The following is a 21,032-nucleotide window of genomic DNA, read 5'->3' as shown; positions in this document are numbered from 1 at the left end:
CTTTGAAGAGGCCTGTCTTGTCTCCGACAGAAACACAAGCCCCGGGGAATTGGCTTTAGAGAGGGCCAACACCTCACGAACTGTCCGGCGGTGCCCCCCCCCCCCCCCGGCAGTTCCAAGCTAGGATATTCATTGCATCTGGCGGTCCTCCTCGAAGGAGGCCGCCGATCTATCACCCGACATACCTCTTGACTCCATACGAGCCCTCTTACTGCTAGCACTACTGGTAGGCGAGGCCTGTGCACCATCCTCACCATTCCCCTGGGTAAGTGCTAGCACACCTCTCGGCCCTACCAACGCATTGGCATCCGGTCCAACATCCTCCATGGAGAGCCTTTTGCGAGCTGCTGGATCTCCTTGCTTGGATATGCGTCCATCCTTGGCAGGGCTTGTAGCCGTATCTAGCATGTCCGGGTCGACCACTGTCTTTCCCGGCGACTTCTGCTGATGAGATTGAGACGGCTGTTGCTTCTGACTCCTTCCCCGGCCATAACCATCATTGGACGGCTGTTTATTTAGTCCATCAGCATAGAGCCAAGACCCATACTTCTTGTCCTTCTCCTCATGCACCCCTGATCCGCACTCTTTGCAATCATGACCGATGAGCCCACATACACTGCAGAAGCGTGCCAGTTTCTCGTAACGCACCAAGTAGACTTGGCGTTCTTTCCCCCTGACAATACTGACAAACTTGGTGAGAGGCCGGCGAACATCATGCCGAACCCTAACCCTAATGTAGTCACCACGGGTGCTCCCGTTCAGTCTCATCTCCAGGATCTCGCCAGAGTTTTTCAGCAAATTTTCCACAATGTTCTTCCTGTAGAAACCCTCCAGGATCTTGTGAATTTTAGCCAGATTGGCATAAACATCATGGGAACCTCCTCTGCCTTTGTGAAACCATCATATGGAACCATCAACACGAGTAGATTCCTGAATAGCCAGGGCCCTTGATCCAGCATACGTTCCCAGTCTCCCAAGCAAGATGCTTGTACAACGAAGAGTTTCGGCCCAACCGGGCAAAACCTTACCGGCTGCGCGGGGTTCCAAGCCGCCCGCATATCCTTGTAGAAGGCCGCTTGGCTGAAGGTTTTCTCTGTATGAACCCTAGCCAGCGCGAGCCATCTCACGCTCTCATTGATCTCCGGATCAGCCTCATCTATCACCAGATCATCGAAGTCTTCATCTTCCAGGTTGAGTTGTTCCATGAAATCTCCAAGGTCCGGCGTTCCGTGAGAGCCGCCGCCGCCAGCGCTGGTGCCTGACAGGGCGTCTGCGGGAGGCTCCATCGCTACCGAGGGGCAGGGAGGAGCGAGGTTTGGCCGATCGAGAGAACCGCTCACAGGGAGGGAGATCGATCGGGGTAAGGTACTCAGGGGCGGCGGCGTCGCCCGAGAGGAGAGAAACCCTAGCCTTGCGCGAGGGGAAACTAACTGACAATCAGCAGGTTGATTAAGGCCACGTAAGGCTGCGATCTTGTAGTGCGCTGCACTGCTGCCCATCGATGGACCAGCAACTGTTTCACTTCAGAATAGGGGTCCCGCTTATCCTACTTATTTGATTTTATCTGTCAATCTCCTACCTAACCTTTAATTTTAGAACACTTTATTTTACAATAGATATGACAAATTTATGAGAGTCACATCATCCAACCATAATTAATATATATAGTAGAGAACCCTAGGCACCATCACTGAGTTTCAGGTGCTACTTTTCCTTGCTTTCCCGCTGGGCCAGGCCTAAGCCTGTATATTCAAGTCACGTTCGGCCATTTCGGAAGCAGTACACACAGCAGCTTGTATACTAGGGGCTCAACTTGCATATACGTAAGCCTAAATGTGATTGCTGTCTACTGTGTGTACCACCGGAACAATAGAGGGATGGTTAATGGCAGTCACGGTGAGCCTAAGCCTGTATATTCAAGTCAAATATAGGAGAGCAAATATAAAGGAACAACAATAATTTTGATAGTTGTTCAATCTAGTTCATTCTCTACTAGGAGCTAACGCCCGCTTTGCCACGCCGTTCTTCATTTGTGGGATCTTTTTTCCTTTAGCAGATTACTGCAGTCGGTTGTTTTGTTTTCGTTTTATCTGTATTGGCTGGGGTTTCAATTATGTTTTGGTTTTTTTGGGGGGGTTTATATGGGGTACTGCTAGAGAAGGTATTTGTTCTGAGAGCAGAGTGGAGTTGTTTGGTACGTGGTGTGGTGTCCTTACAAATTTCAGCCTTGGTGTCAGCTGGGGGTCGTTGTGTGAACGCCTTGGGAGATCCTATTCCAAGCTGAAGTCATGGAATTTCAACCATAACGTTCACATGGGCCTGCCCACGAAGCTCCCACTCACCTCAGTCAGCTCCCTTCTACACTCGCTCGCTTAACAATTTCCACTCGCTCGACTCTGATCTTATAAAAGGCCAGCTAGTTCCTTTCAAAAAAGTTTGTTATATCAAAAGATGTTCATGGATTTATAAGAATCTTCAATTTTTATAAATGTTGCTAATTAGAAAGCATGAATTTTTAAAATGTTTGGGAATTTTAAAAATAATCATGGATTTAGAAATATTTGCAAATTCAATAGAAATTAAACTTTAAAATATTCATGATTTTTAAATTTTTTCATGAATTTAAAAAACATTAGTATTTTTCAATCATCACAAATTTTAATAAATATTCTTTAATTAAGGTAAAAATGTTAAAATAGAAAATAGAGGAAAATTGTAACAAAAATTAATAAAAAGAAAGATAAATGTCAACCAACGACACACATCCTTACAGGTGGCCCTAGTGACTCCACAACCTTAGTATCTTAATATTCTATATGCCAACACCATGCCCCCCCCCCCCCCCCCTCCAATTACAAATAATCACCAAATTTGTCCATAATAATTGTGCGTTGGATGTGTTGTTTTATGTTGGATCCCTAATTCGTCAAGTGTGGATCTCTCTTTGCTTTGAGGTCACGGTTGTGTGTTGGATGTTGTCTGGATGGCTGATGCATGGCGTCATGTTGCAGCATGACTTGCCATGGGCACCGGCCACGTCAAATAGGTCCCTCTCACCGATATGTGGACGAAGCTCTAGAACCTACATAATTAAATATAGGTATATGCATCGATGAATATAGTAGACTAAATATTGAGGTGCCGTGGTAATTTGTATGGTAGTTCAATCTAGTTCATTGTATATGTCAACGCCCTCACAGTTGGGGAACATAGTAATTTCAAAAAAAATCCTACGCACACGCAAGATCATGGTGATGCATAGCAACGAGAGGGGAGAGTGTTGTCCACGTACCCTCGTAGACCGAAAGCAGAACTGTTAGCACAACGCGCGCGGTTGATGTAGTCGTACGTCTTCACGATCCGATCGATCAAGTACCGAACACACGGCACCTCCGAGTTCAGCACATGTTCAGCCCGATGACGTCCCTCGAACTCCGATCCAGCCGAGTGTTGAGGGAGAGTTTCGTCAGCACGACGGTGTGGTGACGATGTTGATGTTCTACCGATGCAGGGCTTCGCCTAAGCACCGCTACAGTATTATCGAGGTGGACTATGGTGGAGGGGGGCACCGCACACGGCTAAAAGATCAACTTTATCAATTGTTGTGTCTATGGGGTGCCCCCTGCCCCCGTATATAAAGGAGCAAGGGGGGTGGCGGCCGGCCTAGGAGGAGGGCGCACCAAGGGGGGAGTCCTACTCCCACCGGGAGTAGGACTCCTCCTTTCCTTGTTGGAGTAGGAGAGAAGGAAAGAGGGGGAGAGGAAGAAGGAAAAGGGGGCTTTCCTTGTTGGAGTAAGAGAGAAGGAAAGAGGGGGAGAGGAAGAAGGAAAAGGGGGCTGCACCCCTTGTCCAATTCGGACTAGAGGGGGGCGCGCGCCTCTTCCTTTTGGCCTCTCTCCTCTATTCCCGTATAGCCCAATAAGGCCCATATACTCTCCGGCGAATTCCCATAACTCTTCGGTACTTCGATAAATACCCGAATCACTCGGAACCTTTCCGATGTCCGAATATAGTCGTCCAATATATCGATCTTTACGTCTCGACCATTTCGAGACTCCTCGTCATGTCTCCGATCTCATCCGGGATTCCGAACTCCTTCGGTATATCAAAACATATAAACTCATAATATAACTGTCATCGAAACGTTAAGCGTGCAGACCCTACGGGTTCGAGAACTATGTAGACATGACCGAGACACATCTCCTGTAAATAACCAATAGCGGAACCTGAATGCTCATATTGGCTCCCACATACTCTACGAAGATCTTTATCGGTCAGACCGCATAAGAACATATGTTGTTCCCTTTGTCATCGGTATGTTACTTGCCCGAGATTCGATCGTCGGTATCTCAATACCTAGTTCAATCTCGTTACCGGCAAGTCTCTTTACTCGTTCCGTAATACATCATCCCGCAAATAACTCATTAGTTGCAATGCTTGCAAGGCTTAAGTGATGTGCATTACTGAGAGGGCCCAGAGATACCTCTCCGACAATCGGAGTGACAAATCTTAATCTCGAAATACGCCAACCCAACAAGTACCTTCGGAGACACCTGTAGAGCACCTTTATAATCACTCAGTTACGTTGTGACGTTTGGTAGCACACAAAGTGTTCCTCCGGTAAACGGGAGTTGCATAATCTCATAGTCATAGGAACATGTATAAGTCATGAAGAAAGCAATAGCAACATACTAAACGATCGTGTGCTAAGCTAACGGAATGGGTCATGTCAATCACATCATTCTCCTAGTGATGTGATCCCGTTAATCAAATAACAACTCTTTGTCCATGGTTAGGAAACATAACCATCTTTGATTAACGAGCTAGTCAAATAGAGACATACTAGTGACACTCTGTTTGTCTATGTATTCACACATGTATTATGTTTCCGGTTAATACAATTCTAGCATGAATAATAAACATTTATCATGAAAGAGGGAAAAAAATAATAACTTTATTATTGCCTCTAGGGCATATTTCTTTCAATCTCCCAGTTGCACTAGAGTCAATAATCTAGATCACATCATCATGTGGTTAACATTGATAGTTCACATCATCATGTGATTAACGCCCATAGTTCACATCGCCATGTGACCAACACCCAAAGGGTTTACTAGATTCAGTAATCTAGTTCACATCGCTATGTGATTAACACCCAAAGAGTACTAAGGTGTGATCATGTTTTGCTTGTGAGAGAATCTTAGTCAACGGGTCTTTCACATTCAGATCCGTTATGTATTTTGCAATTTTCTATGTCTACAATGCTCTGCACGGAGCTACTCTAGCTAATTGCTCCCACTTTCAATATGTATCTAGATCGAGACTTAGAGTCATCCAGATCGGTGTCAAAGCTTGCATCGACGTAACTCTTTACGACGAACCTTTTGACACCTCCATAATCGAGAAACATATCCTTATTCCACTAAGGATAATTTTGACCGCTGTCTAGTGATCTACTCCTAGATCACTATTGTACTCCCTTGCCAAAATCAGTGTAGGGTATGCAATAGATCTGGTACACAGCATGACATACTTTATAGAACCTATGGCTGAGGCATAGGGAATGACTTTCACTCTTTTTCTATCTTCTGCCATCGTCGGGCTTTGAGTCTTACTCAATTTCACACCTTGTTACACAGGCAAGAACTCTTTCTTTGACTGTTCCATTTTGAACTACTTCAAAATCTCGTCAAGGTTTGTACTCATTGAAAAAACTTATCAAGCGTCTTGATCTATCTCTATAGATCTTGATGTTCAATATGTAAGCAGCTTCACCGAGGTCTTTCTTTGAAAAACTCCTTTCAAATACTCCTTTATGCTTTGCGGAATAATTCTACATTATTTCCGATCAACAATATGTCATTCACACATACTTACCAGAAATGTTGTAGTGCTCCCACTCACTTTCTTGTAAATACAGGCTTCACCGTAATTCTTTGACGGTGCTTTCTTTCAGCAGATCCGTTTTGTTGGTGAGCATGAGGACAAGAGACATGGTGTGATATGCCAAGCTTTTGAAAGAAAGAATTTAATTTTTCATACTCACCACCCCAGTCACTTTGCATAGCAATGATTTTAGAGTTCAGTTTGCGTTCAACAAGATTTTGGAAATTGAGAAAAACTTGGAATACATCAGATCGTTTTTTCAATAGGTAAATCCAAGTAAATTTACTATAGCCATCAATAAAACTTACATAATAGGAAAATCTACCAACTGAAGTAGGAGCTGGCCCCCATACATCTAAAATGATAAGTTGTAAAGGGGCAGTAGACACACTAGTATAAATTAGGTAAGGTAACTGATGACTTTTTGCTTGTTGACACGGATCACAAACTGACTCAACACTAGGCTCATAAGAGAGTTTATTTTTGCTAAGAACATATCTAACTATGACTGAAGATGGATGACCCAAACGACTATGCCATCTTGATGTAGATATCTTGGTGACAATATTTGCTTGTTTATTGGACCATGAAGATGATGATGATGATATGAGTGGGTAGAGGCCTCCCGCGCACCGTCCTCTAAGAATGACTCTCCTTGTTCTCAAGTCCTTAACCAAGAAAAAATAAGGAGAAAATTCAATAAGAACATTGTTATCAAGAGTGAATCGATGAACGGAAACAAGATTTTTAGATGTTTGAGGGACATGCAAGACATTGGTCAAGTGTAAATTTTTCACAGGGTTTTCAACAAATGAACTGCCAATGTGTGTGATATCCATACCAGAACCGCTTGCCGTGCGAATTTGGTCGCCTCCATTGTACTTCTCCCGCATCGTCAACTTGTCAAGTTCACCTATGATGTGGTTTGTTGTTGCACTATCGGCATACCAGTTGGTGTCCACGCCATAGGAGACTGCATGCGCCTCCTTTTCTTCTTGTTCGTTTTCTTCATAACGCCACCAGCAAACTCGTGCACCTCCTGGATGGTGTCTGTAGCATATCTGACACTCTGGATAGTCATGTTGTTGCTCATGAACCTGCTGTTGCTGTTGCTGTCGAGGGCGGCCTCTGAATCCGCCGCCTCCATTGGAGCAAGAGGACTGACGATCACCGCGGTCACCACTATCACCACGGCCACACGCCCTTCCTCCGCGCCCGCGAGATCTGCCGCGGGACTGGCCACGGCCTCTGTAGACCGCATTGGCGGATGAGTGGAACCCGCCTGAAGATGAGTCGCCTAGCATCTCCATCCTTTGATCAAGGGCAGAGATCTGAGCAAATAGATCGTCGGCTGTGATGGTGTTTTTCACAGCGCCGATCGCCGCCACCACGGAGTCGTAGTCACGGTCCAGTCCGGCCAAGATATAGTCCACCATCTCCGGATCAGATACGGGACAACCGACAGCAGGTAGTTCACCCCCAAGACTTTTCATCTTCGCCATATACGCCGAGCTTGACATGGTGCCCTTCTTGGTATTGGTGATGGCAGTTCTTAGATTAGTAATCCGAGACTGAGATTGTGAGGCGAAGAGATTTTTCACCGTTGTCCAGAGCTCAAAGGTGGAATCTTTCCCAACGACTTGTGCAAGAATTTCTGGAGACATGGAATTGAGAAGGTATGATAGAACCTGCTGGTCTTTGGCGATCCAGGGTCCGTATAGGTGGTTCGGCTCTAGGGCCGTGGTCTTGTCTGCCTTCGTGATCTCCACCATCCTGGGCGGAGCGGCGTCGGTGTTGTCCAGGAGCCCCGTCACCTGCGCGCCTCGCAGGGCTGGGAGGACCTGCGTCTTCCAGAGGATAAAATTACCTCTTGCGAGCTTCTCAGACGGCGGCGATCCGAGGTTGAGGGAGACGCCGGCGGAGGAAGCCATGGAGACGATGATATGTGGTTTCTAGGGTTTTGGTTTGTGGCTAGATGTATAAAAAGAGGTGGCTCTGATTACCATGAAAGATATCAAGCGTTCCTACTCCATTGAGGGAGCCGCGTGGTGTTTATATTGATATGTGGCCGCAGCCCTTGGCTTGGCGTACAAGGTTATACAAGAGGAGTTTGAGTAGAATACAAGAGAAGGAAGGAGGTTGAGATTACAACACGTATATTCTAACACGCATATATTGTGATATACAATTATACATGATGAATGGTGAATTAGCAGCAGATGCCACATCAGAAAAAACAGAGAAGAGGGGGGGGGTGCAACTGCAATGTCGTCTGACGACTCCGTGATCCCGTCATGTGACCGTCACTATGAGGAACAAGGATTGAGGTGGCAGAAGATCATGTCCAACCAAGCCTCCTCTCTCATTTCCCTCAACTCAGCTCACATGAATGGCATGACAGATGGAGTTTGCAGCAGCAGAGCGGTCCTATTGGCCGGTACATAGGCTCAATCGAGAGCAGCTTTCATCCTGCGAGCAATGGACGGGTGAAGGACTCGTGGATGAAGGTCCATTTGGAGCTCGACCACATGGAGACCCCGCCATTCTCTGCATCGGCAAAGCTCGGCGGCCTTGGCGATTTCGGCACTACGGATTTCAACCCGTTCAGAAACGAGCCAGTGTTCTTCGCGCTGGTATCCAGGCTGCTCGTGTCCATATTCAAACGCATACTGGAAATAGGCCTCGGCAAAAAACTTTGGGAGAAGAAGAAACTGGGAGCATTTCGCTGCCAATACCTTGGGAGCTTCCCTTGCTGTACAAGGACATCTCAGTACTGCAATCCATGTCGTCTCCTCTTTGAGAACTCAGGCCGTAGTAGCTCTGCAAGCTGCTCATTGCGAGCGACGACTGCTGCTGTCTAGACTTGTCAGAATCTAATGAATTCACAATGTCTACACGTCGTTTGCACTTTACAAAATTCATGGCATATCAGCATCAGATACATACATAAATGTACGTGCTCATGTACTAGTGTCTTTGAATGTTGGAAACAATCATCAGTCAAGCCACCGACAGAGAAGATGTACACTCTTTTGCAGAAGATGTATACTCAGCCGCCTTTCACACATATCGTGTATATATGGATCATTACGTACAAAAAGGGTTTAGATTGCCGCGGCGACTCCCGCCGCGTCAGCCTACGTATCAGAGCAAGACGCCGTCGTTCCCGAGCACGAACCCTTGGTTGTCGCCAATGAACCTTCAACATCCATTGTGTTATTTGGCTGGCATAGTTTCAGACAGACGATAAATAGACTAAAACTGCAGAATTCAGTTGAGCCAAGTGCTTACTTTACGGAGTAGAGGTTCCCGGGGATGTTATCAGCGGACCCTCAATTGAGCGTTCCTCCGCCATCAAGGATGGAGAGGGAGGCGAAGCCCTGATGGTAGCAATACAGCGCTCCAAGCGCCCAATCTGCTTCCGAATACAGCCGAAGGCCTCCTTGCTCCAGGATCGCAAAGAGCCATCAACATGCTTCAGGTTAGACCATGTTGACTGAAGTGAAGGACAGCCATCCCTCCCCTCAAGTCCTCAACCCACACCCGCTCAAGAGTTTCTCTGTAATCATCAGCCAGTAGCCACATCTCCTCATAACGGAACCCTTGCTGGACCGGAGATCGTCGTGCCTGTTGGGTCCTGCCTCCCAACAGAACCAGCATGGGGTAGTGATCCAAAGAAGTGGCAATGAGATTCTCCACCCCGCACCCATCGAACATACCAGTAAAAGCTCCATTGGCCGCAGCCCTATCCAAGCGACATTTAACATGACAATCCGGGTCTTGTTTGTTGCACCACGTAAACTTCGGACCGGAGTAGCCCACATCAGTCAAGCTACAGTCCATCAGGCAATCCCTAAAAGCAGTTATCTGAGCCTCTGACCGGTCTTGAGGACCACAATGTTCATCCTAAGCCAAGACCTCATTGAAGTCCCCACAACATAGCCACATTGGTTGAAGACGTCTGAGAAGCTCCCAAAACTGAGGTCTATCTTCTCTCCTGGGCTCCCCATAAACAAAGGAGGCACGCCAGACCACCCCCTCGTTGATCTTCACATGAGTATCAATACATGTTCAACTTGAGCATGAGTTTCCTACCTAGCTTCAAGTTGAGCATGCAGTGGATGCAGCAGGAAATTAGATGCAGATTAATTGCATAGTACAAGAAACAACAAGTTGTGCCTCTGTTTTGGTTGATCTGTAACTCTGTTTGATTGGAACATGTACTAATTAATGTGCTGGTTCTAGATTTAAATTAGCAAGATTAGTTGCAAGCCCGAGGTCGAAGCAGAGAGGTCCACGCGCACGCCCTCCTAGTCAACCGCCTCGCCGCCGAACTTGTCAGAGTTCTCTGCAATTTTCTCCAATCACTGAACTTGTGAAGATTTACCACACAATGCTTGTTCTTCTTGTGTTTGTCCTCGGTGCCGGGAGGAACGGCACGAGTAAATATAGTAGAGTAAATATCAAGGAACTACAATAATTTTGATGGTTGTTCAATCTAGCACATTCTATATGTCAATGCCCTCTCTCAAGTAAAGAGAAAGACCATGAAGGGCTTGGGGGGGGGGGGGGGGCTGGCCCCCACCCCAATCCAAATGATTTGTGTTCTAAAGTAATAGCAAACATGGTTCGTCCCACACTTATGCGTGAAAAACATTCTTAGGTGCAATTAAAATGAAGAAGCAAGAAGTTTCGAGGATACTGAAGGCGGGTTTTTGTTGGACATCGAAATTGATATCACAAGTTTTCAGGTGTTCAGACAGGTCACTTGCGTGAACGAACCGTTCCTCGAGAAGGGTCAACCGAGCGAATAAATTAATTTCCCTCTGACGTTCGCTACGCGCGGATTCTAGAGCAATGCAAGCTAGCCCAGAAAAAGGGCTATGCCCAATCAGTTGCTTTTTTGAAAAACAAAGCGTCAGCAAAAATCAAATATTTTGTGCAGAAAAGACAGAAAAACCATAAATTTAACAGGAGAGAGAAACATAAATGTTTCCATACCCATAAAATTTCCATCTCAAAAACAATCGTGAAAAGGGGGGAAATACATAAACATCGATATTGGGATAAAAATGACAGAAAAGTAAGGTTGCCATGATCATGATTAAAATCTACCTATATATAACAGAAAAATTGACCGTGTTCAAGATTTCGTATAAATGGATAAGTATAAAAACTGAGATAAACTTCCGTGACATGATGAAAATTAATCCACCTATAGGTAAATGTAAATTTCCATACTGCATTAAAACAATTTTCCATGGTATGCTCAATAAATTTTCCATGCTATATAAAATAAATTTGCCATGTAACAATACAGACACAAACATATGGATGATAAATGTCCATGATATTGTATGAGTAAACATGCACAACTAAAATTTGATGGAAAATGTTCTATACAGTAAGGAAAAATCATGACAAGTTGTTAGAAACTTGTTGGGGGGAAAAGTTGAACTTATCATGTGACAAATTAGAGAAAGAAAACAGAATTCACTAAAAAAATTATACACAACCATACCAAATTGTGAGCATGTATGTTTTGTTCACTTTTTTTTTGTTTCGTTAGTTTTATATAGATGGCAGGGCAGAGTACGTGGAGGTGGAGGCCTTCGCCAGCTCCAACTTGCGAGTTTTGTTGTTCATGGCTCCTGAGATCTGCCAGTGTATGGAAGATGGTCAGGAACCACTTGTTAGCAATGGTCAGGAACCGCCCGTGTATGGAAGCAGCCGATCAAATTGGCAGGGGAGGTGTAAGGGTTGTCGGCATAACAGCGCGTGAAGTCAGAGTCCGTTGTTTCAGAGTAGAACAGGCAAGAAAGCTCCATAGTCTTGTGAACCATGGTTGATCTTAGGAACTGCTGCGGTGCAGATCCTCTGTAACCTTGCATACATATTGCTGTCACTCTGAACTGAAATGAACTGAAGCCATTGCAGAGCCGCTATTGTACGAAGAAAATAGAAATGCCAACAGTTTTTCGATGCTACCGTCGCAAAACTGTAGCAAAATTAGAACTTCCTACATTTTCACCTGTAGCAGGATGAAAAAGAAAAACAATCAAGAGAACTCGTGCTGCCTCGGTACTGAATATTTCAGACATAATAAGCTCAGTTCAACAAATGGTCTGTGCGTCTGCAGAGCAGAGTATTCAACGAACGGGTGAAGGACTCGTGGTTTGTGGTCCACTTGGAGCTCGACCACATGGAGACCCCGCCGCCATTGCTGTACGAGCACATTTCAGTACTGCAATCCATGTCATTTTCTCTCTGAGAACTCAGGCCTTAGTAGCTCTGCAAGCGACGACTGCAACCTGGAGAAAGCACCTGGATATTGCCACATGTTGACAGGAGATATATATATCCTGACCACAACCTGGTTTCATGTTTTGCAGCAGGGAAGTACGTACTGGCAGCCTTGATGTATGCAGTTCTTTTGCACCTCACAAAATCCATCGCATATCAGGATCAGATACATACATAAATGTATGTGCTCACGTCGTACTGTACTGTATGCCTTTGAATGCTGGAAACAATCATCGGTCAAACAACAGTAATAGACAGATAAGATTTACACTCTCTTGCGGAAGACAGAACGTCGGGACAATCAGCAGCCTTTCACGTGTGTGTCTATATATGGATCATTCTTACATACAAAAAGGGTTTCAGATAGCCGTGGTTTTTTCCGCCGCTTCAGCCAACATATCGGAGCAAGACACCGTCATTTCCGAGCACAAAACCTTGGTTGTCTCCAATGAACCTGCAACATCCATCACAACCATTGTAAAATGTTGGCAGAGTTTCAGACGTGAAACAGACTCAGACCCTGAACAAGTAAGATAATGATATCTCCTGCGGAATTCAGGCGATCCGAGTGCTTACTTTACGGAGTATAGGTTGCCGGGGATGTTATCTGCGGCCCTGTCGTGCACCCAGGTCTTGCCGCCCTTGGTTGTTTTCAGCAGGACACCGCTACCACCGGCAGCCCATGCCTCATCCTTTAAAACAGAACCACAGATCAGCTAGTTGTTGTTCAAGGTTACTTAGTAGTATCATGTAAACATAGTACAGTTCGTTTCAGTTAGTGTTACCTTTGAGCGGTAGCCCACGTCCAGAATCCCAAACCCCCGGCTTTGCACCAACGCTTCCTCGAAGTCCTCAACTATCTGGAAATGGATCCTAGTTAGAATATGTTAATGAGCGCTTAAAGGAACTGCATTATGCTGTGTTTGCCCATTTTGCTAACTAAACTGATCGAATCGAATAAGAACTAGCACTCACCCCTGTTCCTTTACTGAGGAAGAGCCCACCGCCGCGCACGAGGAGCCAGAGACCACCATCTGCTCTCCATCCCATGTTCTATATCCGCCGTGCCACAGCCCTGTTGTGCGGTTGCCAATATAGCTGCAATTGCAGGTGTACATAGACACTTCAGAACAAAACCCCGGCCAGATATTTCACCCGAATCGATACTGCTAAGTAGTAGCATAATATCATCGAACCTGCCCAGGCTCCCATGTCAAGAAGAAGTTGCCGCGGCTGGAGACAGCGACGTAGCTGCCGTCAGGTGAGCGGTTCACCGTGTTGAAACTTGAAAGTGCCGGTGTAGTAACTCGCACCGCTAATGCCGCTTGAAACTGTTCTGCACCACAGACAAAAACGACAGAGCAAACAATGTCATGCCTTGATCGCCCAAGTGGATTTTCCGGCACGAGTTTCATCCGGACGGCACTCTCGCCCGGTACAAGGCGCGGTGGGTGCTTCGCGGCTTCACGCAACAGGCCGGCGTCGACTACGGCGAGACCTTCAGTCCGGTGGTCAAACCAGCCACCGTCCGGATTGTCCTGAGCCTCGCCGCCGGCAAGTCGTGGCCCATACATCAGCTGGACATCAAGAACGCCTTCCTCCACGGCCATCTTGCGTAGACGGTCTACAGCCACAAGCCTTCCGGCTTCGTCGACGCCACCTCGCCCTCGCATGTGTGCCGGCTAAACCGTTCTTTCTACGGTCTCAAGCAGGCGCCTCGGGCGTGGTTCACCAGGTTCACGACGTACCTGCGGAGCCTTGGCTTCGTCGCGTCGCGGGCGGACTCATCGCTCTTCGTCCTTCGACGTGGTGCTCACCTCGCCTACCTGCTCCTCTACGTCGACGACAGCATCCTCACCGCCAGCTCGGGCGCGGTGCTCGACTCCGTCATCCAGGCTCTTCACCGCGAGTTCTCCATGACCGACCTCGGCGCGCTCCACCACTTCCTCAGCATCAACGTCACCACCACTGCGCGTGGCTTGTTCCTTTCCCAGGAACAGTACGCCCTGGAGATCCTCGACCGTGCCGGCATGCTCAACTGCAAGCCCATCTCCACTCCGGTCGACACGCTGGCCAAGCTCTCCACCGACACTGGCCCGCTCTTCCACGACCTGTCGCTCTACCGCAGCCTGGCCGGGGCGCTGCAGTACATCACGTTGACGCGGCCCGATCTCTCTTATGCCGTTCAACAGTGTTGTATGTTCATGCATGCCCCCCGCGACTGCCACTTCCAGCTCATGAAGCGCATCCTTCGGTATCTGCGTGGCACGACTCACCTTGGCCTTCAGATCCATCGCGACGCCGACACCGAGCTCGTGGCTTACTCCGACGCCGACTGGGCCGGCTGCCCCGACACGTGCAAGTCCACCTCGGGCGATTGTGTCTTCCTCGGCTCCAACCTCCTCACGTGGTCATCTAAACGGCAGAGCACCGTTTCTCGTTCGAGCGCCGAGGCCGAGTACCGGGCGGTCGCCAACGCCGTCGCCGAGTCGGTGTGGCTACGCCAACTACTTGGCGAGCTCCACCAACCGCCATCCCGTGCCACGGTCGTCTACTGCGACAACATAAGTGCTGTGTACATGTCGAGCAACCCGGTGCAACACCAACGCACGAAGCACATCGAGATCGACCTTCACTTCGTGCGCGAGCGTGTGGCACTGGGTGAGATCCGTGTTCTCCACGTACCGACGAGCTCGCAGTTCGCCGACATCTTCACCAAGGGGCTGCCAACGGGCGTCTTCCTCGACTTTCGGTCCAGTCTCAACGTCGACGAACCCCACGTTTCGACTGCGGGAGGGTGTTGGAACGTGCCCACGTCCCTCTCGTCAGGTGGCTAGCCATGCAGCCCGCGTCGTGCGCGTCTCCAACAGCCCACGTACTTCATGTTTATCCTCTCCTGCATGGTAGCGATAGCCGGCTAAGGCCGTTGTACTCTCCCACGTTCCTCTGCTTCCTCTCCTGTAAACTGTATAAATATACCCCGATGGATGAATAGAAGCAGTGTGTGAGTGTTACATATCTCAACTATTAGCTTACTCGTTGCTCATTACAAAATGTGCCATAGAACAAAAAAGACAATCAGAAAACCATGATACAACTCACGAATCATGATTCTATCGCTAGCATGCATATGCCACCCATACCGTAGTTCAGTATGTCACATGTATGTCTATTTGCACCCCACCTCTCGCCCCTTGTAACCTGTAGGTACCGTATGTTTCCTGTGCTAGTGATAAGTTTATAAAGGTTACAAAAAGTATTTTATTGGATTTGTATTTAAAGGTAGTTTACAATGAAACTATATTTGTTACATAGTTAAATTTATAATTAAATATTGACTCAAAATACAAAGGAGACCTAGATGGAGTAATTAACTACTACCTCCATTTGAAATTAGTTGTCGCTCAAACGAATCTATCTAGACGTATTTTAGTTTAGATACATCCGTTTAAGCAACAACTAATTTCGGATGGAGGAAGTATTTGCATAACCAGACAATATCTTACCACATGCCAGCCTCGACGCTTGTTCGTGGTTTTCTCTTCGACGGCGTGTGTGCGTTCTTGTGTAGGTTGCCAGGTCGCCCTGTGTGCCTTGTTTTTGCGGGCATGTTGACGGTTTTCGCCCGGTTTTCCGTTAATTAACTGGACACCTCTCTTCGACCTTTTTTAATGAATTGGGCTCTAAGGACCGCATTTCCAAAAATAAAATATCTTACCACATGGGCGAACATTAATGTGGTCCAGACTTTTCAACTCTAGGCATGGACTGTCTATCTGATTCCTAAAGAGACGTGCGGCTGGTTTGGGTGGTGTACACTTGCACTTGTGTTAACGGACAGCAACAGCCACACACATGGTCATCAGTCATGAGTACACTACTGACTAGTATTCACTTTCCTCTGAGGTTGAGAATTAAGATACCAAGATATTATTCGCGTTTTCTACACCAATCTCTTTTATCTATGTGAACTCTAGCTACTTGTAAACCAAGGAAATGCTCTCCAGCTTGCCACTTTTCTTACCCAACACTTCAATGGCGCCCCTGAAGGAACTCTTCCATATCTCACTTCTCTTGCTAGTATGCGCAGCCAAGGCCACCAACCTGGAAGCAGAAGCACTTCTCCGATGGAAGTCCAGTTTGGTTGGCGCCAACTCGCTGTCCTCATGGTCGACTATGAATTCCACCTGCTCTTGGTTTGGCATCTCATGTGACACTGCCGGGCATGTTACAGAGCTCAGCCTTCCCAACACTGAACTCAAAGGTACGCTCGATTACTTGTATTCGGCAGCATTCTTGAACCTCACCAAGATCAAACTCAACAACAACAGCCTTGCTGGAGCCATCCCGGCAAACATATCCAAGTTGCTCACGCTCACCTTTCTGGACTTGAGCAGCAACAATCTTGTTGGCTTAATACCTCGCTCATTCTCAAGGCTCCAAAATCTCAAGGCACTGCAGCTCTCTGCAAATAATCTCACGGGAGGAATTCCAGAGGAGCTGGGGATGATATCTGGGTTGCGAGATCTTATAGTGGGCAACAACCCACTTGGTGGGTCGATCCGAGCCTCACTCGGGAAACTTCAGTTCCTACAGGAGCTCAACTTCAGAAACGCTAGTCTGGTTTCTACTCTCCCACCAGAGCTAGGGAACCTCACTAGTCTTAAGTACATGACCCTGGGACAGAATCAGTTATATGGAAGTGTGCCACCATGTTTTGCCAGGATACAAACATTGTTGACATTTTACTTGGTTGAAAATAATATAAATGGTACCATCCCGAGAGAGATGTTTACAAACTGTACCAAGCTCGAGTTATTTATGGTATCCAGAAACTTGTTAATTGGAAGCATCCCATCGCATATCAGCAAGTGCAAGCAGCTCCAGATATTTGATGTATCCGGAAACATGTTAACTGGAAGCATCCCATCGCATATCAGCAAGTGCAAGGAGCTCAAGAGTTTTGATGTATCCAGCAACTTGTTAACTGGAAGCATCCCGGCGGAGATAGGGAGCATGCGGAACTTGCAAGCATTGTCCTTGTCCAAAAATCACCTTACTGGAATTGTGCCAACAAATATTGGTAATGCAATATCTTTGATATTCCTTGAGGTCAACTCCAACCATCTCGAGGGTGAGCTTCCTGAAACCATCTCCTTGCTGGTAAATCTCATTGCTCTCGACATGTCGGGCAACAAGTTTACGGGTATCATTCCTAATCATGACAACAGGCAGTTGCCAATTGTCAAGGTGGCTAACAGTACAGACAATAGCAGCTTCTCAGGAGAATCATGGTCTCCCTTTTGTCAATTAACACTCCTGGTGCTCTTGGATCTATCAAACAATGAGTTGTTTGGAGATCTTCCTGGTTGCATCTGGAACTTGAAAGATTTACAGTTCTTGGATTTGTCGGGCAATGCTTTAGCTGGGGAAGTTCCAACCTCAACTTTCTTCAACTCTTCACTAAGGTCACTGCACTTGTCAAGTAATAAATTCACAGGTTGCTTTCCAATGGTGTTGAAGAAGTTCAAAAGCCTTGTTGTTTTGGATCTCCGGGACAATAAGATTTCTGGTGTAATTCCTCCGTGGATAGGGGAAAGCAATCCTTCGTTGAGGATTCTCAGCCTCCGCTCAAACAAGTTCTACGGGAGTATTCCTTGGCAGCAGTTATCACAACTCCCCCATCTCCAACTGCTAGATCTTGCTGAAAACAATTTTGTAGGTTCCATACTAGAAAGTTTGGTCAACATCTCCCTGATGAGACAGACATTTGTGACACAACCAGTTGTAAAAATTGACATAGCACTTACTTCCCACAGATATTTTTATGTTTACAATGGAAGCATGGACATAATTTGGAAGGGACGGGAGTGCACCTTCAAGGGAAGGCATGCATTTGTGACTGGTATTGATCTCTCTGGTAATTCTCTATCTGGTGAGATCCCTTCAGAGCTCACAAGTCTCAGAGGCATGCGGTTACTAAATATTTCAAGAAATAATCTGTCTGGTAGTATCCCCAAGGATATTGGCAATCTAAAGCTATTAGAGTCCCTTGACCTCTCCTGGAACAAACTATCAGGTCATATTCCGCCTAGTGTTTCAAACCTGATGTCCCTCAGCAACCTCAATCTCTCCAATAACCTTCTGTCTGGAGAGATACCTACAGGCAGTCAGCTTCAAACACTCGATGACCCATCAATCTATGGCAATAATCTTGGACTCTGTGGTCCCCCCTTAAGACCATGCACAAATAATTCGAGTAGTACAACACCAATGGATGGAGCAGAGGAACATCACCATGAACTCGAAACACTGTGGCTGTACTACTCGGTGATTGCTGGAATTGTCTTTGGTTTCTGGGTATGGTTTGGAGCATTATTTTTCTGCAAGATCTGGCGGGTTGCTTTCTTCAGTTCTGTCGATGCCATGCAGCAGAATATTGTGCACAAGATGAAGCGTATCTGACTGTATTTATGATGCTTCGCACTAGATGCACAATTTGGCAGAAGAGGCTGCTTTATCTGCAGTCCGCATTGTATAATGTATTTTTCATGACCCTGCAGCTGCGGTTGCAGCTGTTTGTTTTGTTTCACCAATAAGCTACAAATTTATGTGCCTTTTGTGGGCAGAATTGGCTTGTAGTTGTTGTATGATGTGACCAGTGTTCTACAGGATTGCATTAGGTTTTATTATCTGAATTTTTGTGCTTTCCTACAATATTAGTTCGACCGGATATTTAGCAAGAGGTATAACCTCGATAAATTCTTTGGAGTGACATCCACTCAATCTCCATAGTATTTTTTGTGTTTTTTACGTGGTGCAACCAAAGAACAACAATTATAGTATATTGTGTTTCCGCTTGCTGTAGGATTTGAGATGTCAACGATTATAGTATGTTTTGGAGCATTATAGTATATTGTATTTCTGCTTTTTCATGTTCCAGTGTTTGTTGAATCATGCGACCAAAAAGGCCCTTACGCATGATTTACTGCTGTATGAGAAAAGTCAAGATTGATGTTTCAAACTCTAATGAGAAAATGTACATCGATAAGCAAATACCTCTGGGGAGGATTAATATTGCATTTAAGTAGAGACTAGAGTATTAAATCAACTCAATTAACAAGTTTTTTGTGTGGACGTGTATAATAAAAACCAACCACAGATTTTTGTCTCCTCTCTAAAAGAAATTAACCTTGACAGGGATTAGCATTTGAAGTATTTTTTCCCCATCTGCATCAATTACGATGAAAGACTGAAATGATCTGCCAGGAGTACCTGGCACGGGAGGTGTAAGAGCTTGTCGACCTAACGCCGTGTGGATCCAGAGTGGTTTGTTTGTTCTGCCTTGCATTTACCGTCGGTTTTTGAGCGCTGTGAGTGCTGCACTTCAGATTCTACAGCTTTGTATACACATTGCTATGTATGCAGGGTTGGATTTTGTGTTTGTCGAGACGCTCTCAACTGAACTGAAACCATTGCAGAGCTGCTGCTGCCGACCAAGAAAAAGAAACCCTGCCGCCATCATCACAAAATCTGAATATCCTGCCTTTTATTGTGTTATCAGATTGAAATATTCAATCTTATGTGGATGGTCTGTTTTGATAACATAATAAGTTTACCAAACGGACTACGTATCTACATAGCATAGTTTTCAACCTGCGGGCAAAAGGTGTCCTGTTTCTGCTGTATAGTGAAGCCCTTCCTTCTGCTATCTTCCAATGCATAGTTGCAATCATGATTGTTCAAAGCCTTCTACTTCTTATTTTTCTTCATCAGGCATAGAGGCGGCGGTGGAATCCGGAAAGAGCAAACAAACAATGTACATGCATGACGAAGATGGATGCTTGACAGCTCGATGACTGGTGGACGCAATGGAAATATTGACCCACGATGGATAGTACTCTCTCCGTCCGAAAATACTTGTCGAAGAAATGGATAAAAATGAATGTATCTAGAACTAAGATATGTCTAGATACATCCATTCCTCCGACAAGTATTTCCGGACGGAGAGAGTATATGCAGAGGAAGATAAACCGCTTGCGTTTGCCCGCGGTTCAGGTTAGACTTAATGGACATAGATTAAAGGTTTCGTTGAACAACTTTGGTCATGATTCAAAACCGTCTAAGATTCAACCCTGAGACCGGTTTTGACCTTGTTGACCGGTTTTGAACCCATTGACCAGCCAGTCAGCGTGTCACATGAGCGACACTGTTCATAACACTGTTCATGAATTCATTTTCTGCCAAAAAATCAGAAAATTTCATTTTCTGGAAAATTCTCACGCGAACAGTACTGTTCACGTGGCGAAAAATGAAATATTCCCGAATTCACTGCATATGCGGTGAAAAAAATCATTTTGAAAAAAGTTTGAAGAATTCCGTTTTCGCCACGTGAACAGTAATTTCGGGATTTCGTTATCCCCCGCATGAACAGTACATTTGAAATTTTTTTGTCCACTAGTACTGTTCACATGTGTGAAAACTGGGAATTTTCGAAAATTTGTGCTGATACTTTTTATATTTTTTTCAAACTTTTCCTGAGTTACTGTTCACGAGACGAAAAATTATTTTTCCTTCTAAAAATGGTACTTTTTATTTTTTTTTGAATTTACTATTCATGCAGGATTTTTCCCCTAGAAATTGAATTTCTCAGTTTTTTGGGGGGGAAAGTTTCAGAAAATGAATTTGTGAACAGTGTCGCTGATGTGGCACGCTGACTGGGCGGTCAACAGGTTCAAAACCGGTCAACAGGGTCAAAACCGGTCTCAGGGTTGAATCTTAGATGGTTTTGAGAGTTGGGGGTTGTAGATTAGACGCTTTTGAAGTTGAGGGTTGTATATTAG

At 45.8% G+C, this 21,032-nt stretch overlaps 1 protein-coding gene and 1 pseudogene across 1 annotated transcript; one reads left to right on the top strand and one right to left on the bottom strand.

Annotated features, from left to right (window-relative positions):
• Positions 1-6,525: 6,525 nt before the first annotated feature.
• On the bottom strand, positions 6,526-7,288 carry LOC147962697 (uncharacterized). The gene is made up of 2 exons (XM_087535288.1): positions 6,728-7,288; positions 6,526-6,554 (listed from the first exon to the last, which is right to left on the bottom strand). Exons 1-2 carry the CDS (start codon positions 7,194-7,196, stop codon positions 6,526-6,528), a joined length of 498 nt encoding a protein of 165 aa, XP_087391414.1. The 5' UTR covers positions 7,197-7,288.
• An 8,898-nt stretch (positions 7,289-16,186) lies between these two features.
• On the top strand, positions 16,187-18,782 carry LOC147962696 (receptor-like protein EIX2; annotated as a pseudogene).
• Positions 18,783-21,032: the final 2,250 nt, after the last annotated feature.

The sequence above is a fragment of the Triticum urartu genome, chromosome 7A (assembly GCF_056163025.1).
Source record: "Triticum urartu cultivar PI428250 chromosome 7A, HENAU_Tu73, whole genome shotgun sequence".
Lineage (NCBI taxonomy): Eukaryota > Viridiplantae > Streptophyta > Magnoliopsida > Poales > Poaceae > Triticum > Triticum urartu.
This window is presented reverse-complemented; position numbering and strand designations above follow the sequence as displayed.

Bases quoted from the DNA above. Each gene is read 5' to 3' on its own strand.
- LOC147962697 (XM_087535288.1), bottom strand. From the start codon at position 7,196: ATGGAGATGCTAGGCGACTCATCTTCAGGCGGGTTCCACTCATCCGCC. The intron at 6,555-6,727 runs GTATGGATATCA...TTCTTGGTTAAG, and splicing joins TCGCACGGCAAGCGGTTCTG to GACTTGAGAACAAGGAGAGT.